A 9,036-nucleotide genomic window follows, 5' to 3' on the forward strand; every position below is an offset into this window, starting at 1 on the left:
TGCAAAATTTCATTCAAACTCAAGGTCAAGCTATCAAGGAATAGTCGTCCCCTTTAAGAATTCAGAAAAACTTTTGTAATACCAGACATTCCAGAACAACCAACCGCACGATCAGTTTCTAAAGCAGTAATCTGAAACTTACTTACTATCACATCATATATAAGTAGCTGAAATATAACTTGTAATGCAACGATATAATCCAGATATTTACTGATAAATAGTAGTAGTAGTATATACAAGCATTATGTGAAAAAATCTCGAAAATTAGAATTTTGCTTGATATATAAATCATTCTAACAAAGAAATGTAACATTGCTTTGTTAATCGATCTTTTGCTAGGATCAACAAGGTTGAATATTTTTTTTCAAAATTGTTTTTGTCAATCAAAGTCGTGCATTTCATTGGAGATCTTTATTGAGGAATATTTTCTGCTACTTAAAGATTGTACAATGCTTGAGATCTTAAAAATCAATCAATACTTCAACATCTAATATCAGTCCATCAAATCACCATCGAAATTTTATATAACTTAATGTGCATTTCAGTGAATTTCCACTGATCCTTTAAATTGGTTTAATGATTAAATTTCTTTATTAAAGAGAATCTATCTAAGATTGCAATTGTTTTTTAGTCCATTCTTCTACACCACAAGCTTTCAAATTTCGTTATTGACTGATTGATTTGGTATGTTTTTTTTGCTGATGCCAATAACTGGCGCGAAATCTGCAGACTTGCCAAATTTAAATTTCAGAACTTAATAACAATGACCCGTAAAAATATTAACTCACAGAAAATAGCGAATGAAATGTACCGTGGCCGTGTTATATGCAAAACCTTTGTAATTATCAAAAAAGAAAAAAAGGAAAAGACATATGGTTTTCCCGGGAAACCTCAGAAATGCATCATTTTCTGAGTACCTTCATCATTTTTCCAGACTTTCTACTTCCGACTTCTTTGAATAAAAGGAAGATTTCGTCACTTAAAAAACAGAAAATGTAAATCCATCTGTAATCAAGAGAAGAGCACCACATATATGTTTAAAATTCAGATATAATTTTTTTGGAAGGTGTTATTTACTGTTATTCCAAATGCCTTCAAGATTAGAACTACCTATCTATTTTTATCTATCTTTAGTCTTCTAAATTATCTGATAAAACAATAAGTTTTGGTGAAATGAATCAATTCACTGGAGATGGAAAGTAGGATAACTCAGGAGCTATCATTTCATATTTGTTCTATTGCATCACTCCTTTTTCCTTCATCTTAAATTTGCGATCAATAAAGACAGAAGCATCGACATTCAGTATTAAATGAAGAATCCTAGGAATCTAGGAACATAGATATATATTCATCTGACATTGATATATATATATCACTTTTATTTACTCTGTTAAACAATAGCGTGTTTATGTCCTAAACCTTTTCAGAATCCCATGACATCTGAAACAGAAAGCACTGAAATCGAATCGATAGATGTATCACTGTCGATAGATACAGCCAGCAAAGATAGGAAGGCTTGTTGATTTTACGTCTTCTACCCATATTTGTTTCGTTTTTGAGAACTGCATTGAATAATACTGCATTTAACTACCAGTGATAACTGATCTGCCTTTGATGATAACTGATTTATTCAATCTACGGTTTCAATATACATGGTTATCAAATTTCAGCATCAGCCAACCAAGACCACTGGCTCCACCACAAAAACGTCGAATTTGGGGGTGTGTGAAGCTTTTTTCAAAGAAAATTAAGTACTAATGGTATCTTATGAACAGATGATATAAACCCATGATATCTTCTATTCCTGATGATAAGCTATCAGTAATTTGAAATGATTTCAAGCTTGCCTTATTAAGCTATTAAATGTTGGATACGTAGAAGATTCTATTTCAACCTTCTGTTTGCATGCTAAGCATATTCAAACATTTGGATGTTTCCTATATTATCACTTAGTTGATATTATTATTTAGTTGTCAGTATATCTTTTAAATAATTTGATAAGACAAATTGAGTGACTATGATTAATATTGAACTGAGAAGTTTCTTCTTTTGAATTGTATATTGAATAATTGCATATGTCTTTGGTTATGTGTTAAAAAGCTAACGTCAAGTCTTTTTGTAAGACTGAAATGAAGTAAAGATAGAAAGATTTCTGAACTTTTTTGTAAAATTTCAAGGTCGAATCTGAGGCGAACTCAAACGAGCAGGAGAGAGGAATTAACTGGTTTATAGCATCGATGTTCATTCTAGGTGATCTGGTTGGCGGTGGTGTTGTTGCAATGCCTGTCGCATTCGCTCAGACAGGTAATGTCAGTTTTTATTTCAGCTGAACCAAAAGTCTCTCGATCTTCGTTCCTGGTCTGAGATATATTTTGATATATTTTGAGAAACCAAAAATTTTTCAAATCATTCATTTTTTTTGTCTTTTTGTTTTTGTCTCTTTGAACAGATTTATTCCCAGTCCTGATGATAATTAAAGAAGACGAACATGTCCTTTTAAAAATATTTGTTAGTAAGTATTACCAGAATTCACCTAAATGTTCAAAAGTATATAGCAATGAAAAATTCCAAGATATCCCGGGGATCTTACATTGCTCAAAGATTTGCTATCATCTGATGGATCTTTAGACAGTGTCTTTTTAAGTTTCGATTACTGCAGGGTTTGTGGTAGGCATGCTGTTCATGGTAATCATTTGTGCAATTTTTGTAACAACAGGCTGGTTACTTGCTGATACCTGGGAAATTATGCGTGAACGATGGCCAGAATATCGTAAACATTGTCGGAAACCTTTTTCAGAGATGGCTCTGCGAAGCATGAGCAAGACGTCAGAGTTCGTTTTAGTATTTCGTTTTGACTGGCTTTTTATGTAATTTTCAAAATTTATTGATTTCATGTTTGACTGTTCGAAGTTTTCAAAAAACACTTTCAGTTTTTTGCTTTCTCTTCAAATCTCTTCACACATTTCTCCATTCAGAATTGTCACCAAAGTGACTGTCTACTCAACTCTGTTCGGTGCCACCGTCGTTTACATACTTCTTTCCTCTAAGATAATTCAGAAATTTATGGCTAATTTCGATCTGAATTTTAATTTCTGCTTGCTTCTCATCATCGTTTCTATGTCTATATTACCCATAACATTTCTTAAATCACCTGCTGATTTCTGGTAAGTTCTTTCTCAATTTGTTTTTATATCTACCCATCGTACATGCCAGATCGTCCTTTATTGTGCTGATTTTTTTTTTTTGATCTGCTTGAGCAAAATAGGTTTCGTGCAAAATTTTAACCAGGAAATGATGGTCTTTGAATTTAATTTTAATTTTGCGATCCACACCTCAGTTCTAGTTTTGAATCTATATCAACAATTGTTCAATGACTGATTCATTTTCAGGTGGGCAATCCTTATTGCTGTTCTTTGTACCGTTATAACCATTGTTATGATATTCGTTGGTATTAGTTTAGATTTTCATGATTGCTACCATGAGGCTTACTATTCGGATATTTCAATTGATGCCATTCTCAGCTTGGGCATTTTTCTGTTTGCCTTCAACGGACACCAAGTTTTTCCAACTGTGCAAAACGATATGCGCAATCCGCCAGATTTCAAAAAATCAGTTTTAGTCGGATTCGTCTGTTAGCTTCACTTAATAATTCCTTTTTTAGATTGTCTCATAGGAAGTTTTTCTTGCTCAAACAAATTTTGGATGATTTAGAAGATGAATAATTATATTATTGTGTAATCATGTGGCTGCTTTGAAAGTTAGTAAAAAGTACTGCAGAGATTGATAATCATAATTGCAATGTTTGCTTTTTTCGATGTTTTCATCGTCACGATTTCAGGTATGTGCTTTCATTAGTGTCATTCGATTAAAATATAAATTTGTTGAGTTTTAGTTGTGGGATTACTTTATATGCCTTTATCCGCTTATGCATTTCTCGTATACGGTAACAGTATGTCAAACTCGGTAATAGATTCAGTGCAAACAACTTGGATTCGTTACGTTGCTGATTTATCTATAGCGGTACATTGCATTCTTGCAATTATTATCACTGTGAATCCAGTCAACTTGCAATTGGAAGACACTTTCAATGTGCCACATAGTGGGTTACTTTTCCTAAATAATTGAACTCCCACTCAAAATATCATGAGGTGCCTTCATATGCACTCCTGGCACCATCCCTGATGGAAAACTGTTCTCCAATATTTCATAACTTCCTCATTTGGCCAACCTTGTATTACGAGGGTGCTTAAATAAGGCATGACTTTCAAGAATACCGATATTTTTTTTCTCTTGATTTAAATTTGATTTATTACAGAATTCTGTTTCAAGCGAGTGGTGGTCCGCACAGGCCTACTACTGGCAGCATTATTTGTTGGTCTATCACTCCCGAACTTTGGTTCTGTAATGAATTTATTCGGAAGTACCACAGTACCTTGTACATGTGTCATTTTACCGACCCTATTTAGTATTTATATTAAAGCTGCTACCTATGACAAAAATAAGGATATGTGGATTAAGCCGACATTTCGGGAGTAAGTGATGCATGTCTTTTGGCATGTCGCTGAGGTGAGACGTGAACTTATTTGTGTCAGATCATAAACGGCCTAAATGATATTAACTTATTCATCAATCATTGCAGTAACAATATCTGTAAAAAAAAGATAGTAACTTACAGTGCCAATCGCTTGGAAAATTTCAGGGTGCTGCAAAAAACACCGAAAGCTCAACTTTCAGCTTTAATACTCATAAATGGTATGTTTAAGTAGGATAAAGTGTTAGATTTTGTTCAAAAAAAAAACGCTTACCTATTCGTTTACATGAAAGTACCGGGTAATATCGGGAAACATCGAACACATCTCAATTGCATAGAATCACTCTTGGTTTTAGCAGAGACTGCAAGAAATGAAAATGTCAATTTATTGAAAAAGGAATCTTTATCATTCCAGTTTAATTTCATTCAAATTAAATGTCTAATTAGTTGAATGTAACAAAATTTGCAGTTATAACTGTGATTTGTTCCATGATCGCTACTGCATTGTCTGTTAAAGAAATATTAGGAGTGCGGTTCACTCCACCATGTTATGCTTTGCCGTTTCTTACCCATAAGAATAGAGCACAGCTGGATGCCGATGTGCTCAATTGCTGTGGAATGTTTAGGAACATTTCGAAATTCAACTTTCAATGTGGTGCTCCATCTTGATCATATGCTCTTATTTTCACGCTTTTTAATTTAAATCTTACTTTTGATAAGCTCTCATCCATTTACTGTAACTGTTCGCAAATAAACTTACACTTATAAAGTAATCAGTGATAAATATGTTTGCACTCTCAACTGCAAACACAATTAATTGTCCATATGCTCATAGATTTATCACTGGTGTTATTGAGCGGTAAATTCTTGCTGGAAATATACCTGTCGAATATTAGCTAACATCAGTTAATTCCTTTTCAATTTCTACTTTTAAACTCAAGCAGTTTTCAGATGCTTCAATTTAAAAACAGAAATTGTTATTTTTAAGAAAGACGAATTTTACTTCATCTTTCTTTGCTTTGCATCGAATAAATGTTTCATTTGCATTATTCCTGTCAGAGAAATGGATGGATCGGATTCTAGACAATTTATAAAGTGTCATACTACTGATGATAAAATCTAGTAGTGGACTGGTGTTTAATTACAGAATAGACCCTTATACTTCAACCAAAGCGCTTTTCCCACAACTTAATCAGAATTTTTTCCGCATTATTCGGGATTTAGTAATCGTTTCAAGCTTTTAAATCTTTGTTCTTTCTTTGATTTAACAAAAAGTTGTTTATCCCTTCTACTACAATGATATGACTTCATCACTTTACCGGAGTTTAAAAAATACTTTCCTCCAAATCTACAATTGCGCCACAAAGGACCCAGGAAAGATCGTTAGAAACCAAATAAGGAAAGAAAAATATGGGAAATGGTTGCAACATACTTTATATACTTCACAAATCACTGCCATATTCGTGAACTCAGTGGAATATTTATCATTTCATTGAAAGTCAAATAGGATGGTCGTATCTCACTTAGTTTTGTATTATGAAATGAACACCTACAACTACAACTGAGCTATTTCCATTGCATATTACACATAGAGAAAGTATGATGTTTTGTTATGGACAGTGTCATCCGTTTCATCATCGATAATCCGCAATTATTTGTATCAGAATCGGAAAACAACCAAAATAGAATTAACGATCAAAAGGATTTGTACGAAAGTAAAATTTCATTGTTTCGAAGATAAAACTGAATGTGATAGAGCTTTGAGATCTCTTGAAATTAGTAAATTAATGTATAGCTATATGCTTAATATAAATTATTGCAACCATTCAGGATCGATGACACACAAAGGTGAAAAAAATGATCCAAAAAAAACAACATTGTTTAGGAAAAAAGTGTTTCCGAATGAAAACCGGTTGTTTGGAAATTATCAAAACAATCAAAGCGAAGTTCTTTACTAATTGATCATAAGGAAGGCTACGAAAAACTCGTCTTGTCACATTATTTGTTAAAAATGTATAATGAAAAATCTCAGTAGTTTCATAAAATCATTTGTCAAAAGTATCAGACCTCAATAATAGCACATCTATGATTGAGGAGTATCCTAATTGATGTCCCTTATTTAATACCGATGACAGACTAAATATATTTTGCGCTGATCTTGAAAATTGCAATTTTTTCAATATCGTTGTAGTCATTTTTTCAAGGACAAAGCAAGAGACAATATATTCAGTTAATCAAACAAATGAAAATGGACATTTTTGTTATCATATAAATGTTCTTATAAACTTGAAATCTCATTTAAATGCATTATTTCAACATAAGTCTGTACAAATTATTGATTCTTTTCGGATCTAAGTCACTTTCAATTATTGATTACAATCAGCTAATGTCGTAAATAGGTCAATATAAGTAAAAGTAAACTAGGTAAACTACTGCACCTTGTCATGCAACAAAATTTTGAACAGATAAACACATTTATCTTCAATTTTCATTTTCTGCCATGTTCATTACTTGAGTTATGGTTAGAGTGTTCATTAAGGAGAAAATATGAAAGATGATCTTGACTGAAACTGTTTCATGTTATTACTCTTAATGAACTTATAAGGGAGTATAGATTATCGATCGTTTTTCTATTATGAGTATCCCTAAACTTTTTTACACTTTTTCTACCGTCAGTTTGTAATCTATCCTTGTCAAGTATTTTTAAGAGTAATTGAATGGAATAGTAATGCGATTCAAGCATAAGATATCATAAAAAAGCACTGAGGGTTAAAGTTAGCTCAAAGTGATATTCATTTCCTCTCTGTTGATTTTCATCATTTTTCTACAATTACAGGACAGGATTGTTATTTGACTTCTTGAATACATTTCTTTATTGTTAAATTTGCTTATTTTGTTATCTGATATATTATTAAGTCTCTAAAGGATACTGTAATGAACATTTCTTCAATTGAAAAAGAAATCAAAAAAGGCTCAAAATAAATGAAAACCAGATTTGAGCGTGAAGAAAGTTATAATAGTTATAGAAAATCACAGGTAATATTGGTGAAATTCATTTGGCATTTTTGATACATACACGGAATAAAATAGCAAAAATGAAGTTTATTTTTCAAGAGATATGTAAATCAAACCTTTCTCTCATTTTTGTATTTTAACTTGTGTAATATACTTCTTACAAAATTAATAATATTCTAACTGTGAAATTTATTTCTTCGCTCGCAATTTCAGTCCTAAACATCGGGAAAAATGGAAAATAACCGAAGGAATATAAAAAATTTTTGTAGTGCAAGCACATCTGTATTAGAATAAAATCAAAGTATTTCATGGGTTGCCAGATAGTTTTCTTTATCACTTTATCTCATCACCAGATAGTTTTCTTTATCACTTTATCTCATCACCAGATAGTTCTCGTTATCACTCTATCTCATTACCACTCATGATAAATGGTGGTTCTAATAACAAAAATAATGTTTTTACTACATGTCATCAGTCAGGCATTTACAAAAACTAATTGATATTCCATTTCCAATGTATTATTGATTTCCAATCAATTGTTGGAATATCAGTTATTGTGTCTTTGAAATTTGTATTATACAATCCATTTTGTATTATACAATCCATTTTATTGAATTACGATTTCTGTCCTGTTGATGAATTCCAATCTTTGATTTCTGATAACGTCATGGAGTGGATATCTAATATTTTCTACAATCATTTTAAATTTACTTTTTATTTCCAAACCTTTGTTGCTATCCTTTTTGTTTGCATATCAATAATGTCGAGAAAACGTCGACCTTTGCTTTTCTCTGAACTGATTAAAAACCAAATACAAATATTATGAAAACAATGGTCAAATTATGCATGCACATTGGTGGCAAACATTGCAAATGATAAACTATAAACTCTATTTTCTTTTTAATTTCACAGATTTTCATTTTTTTCAAAGTGAGATTTCTATATATCACGAAAATTTCTTTCTTCTTCGTTTGCTTAAGCAGTTATTAGCAACAAACAAAATCAGTGGTATAACGCCACAAAATTTCTATTCATTTGGTAATTTTTTTATAATTTGCAAAGTGGATAAAAAAAGTTTATTTTTCTACTTTTTTATTTTTACTCTGTTCATTATTTGGCCACTCCTTACAATGCTGAGAAATCTGCGCAAAATTCTGTTCGACCTTTAGCCAAGCCTCAATTCCTTTTAAATCTTTCTTTCCAGCCAGGCATGTTCTTCCACATATTTTTTGTGACTTTTAATTTAGGTTTTTTATCAAATAAAGAACGATCGATATTATCAGATCTATTCATAAAAGGTATTGCACATTCTCACAATTCTATAGACTCATAACTTCTATCATTATCATTATCATAAACATACAAATTTTGGAACTTGACAAACCGTAAAAAACATACCACGACATGAATCAAATCAACAACCATTTAAGTGATCAATAAAAAATCAATCATCCCTTTGCATGTGACGACATGTGAAGTGCACGGAGTTT

The 9,036-nt window shown here is 31.7% G+C and overlaps 2 protein-coding genes across 2 annotated transcripts; one reads left to right on the plus strand and one right to left on the minus strand.

Moving 5' to 3' along the window:
- Positions 1–2,237: 2,237 nt before the first annotated feature.
- LOAG_01642 (transmembrane amino acid transporter) lies at positions 2,238–5,327 on the plus strand (the record flags this gene model as incomplete). Its single annotated transcript, XM_003137180.2, has 8 exons — positions 2,238–2,304; positions 2,660–2,831; positions 2,976–3,164; positions 3,390–3,631; positions 3,893–4,099; positions 4,316–4,532; positions 4,700–4,752; positions 5,001–5,327. The coding sequence occupies 8 exons, from the start codon at positions 2,238–2,240 to the stop codon at positions 5,198–5,200; spliced, it is 1,347 nt and encodes a 448-aa protein (XP_003137228.2). The 3' UTR covers positions 5,201–5,327.
- Positions 5,328–8,161: 2,834 nt separating this feature from the next.
- On the minus strand, positions 8,162–8,971 carry LOAG_01643 (hypothetical protein; the record flags this gene model as incomplete). Its single annotated transcript, XM_003137181.1, has 4 exons — positions 8,162–8,236; positions 8,273–8,337; positions 8,649–8,781; positions 8,945–8,971. 4 exons carry the CDS (start codon positions 8,969–8,971, stop codon positions 8,162–8,164), a joined length of 300 nt encoding a protein of 99 aa, XP_003137229.1.
- Between the last annotated feature and the right edge of the window lie 65 nt (positions 8,972–9,036).

This window comes from Loa loa (genome assembly GCF_000183805.2).
Source record: "Loa loa unplaced genomic scaffold supercont3.16, whole genome shotgun sequence".
In the NCBI taxonomy this organism is placed as follows: domain Eukaryota; kingdom Metazoa; phylum Nematoda; class Chromadorea; order Rhabditida; family Onchocercidae; genus Loa; species Loa loa.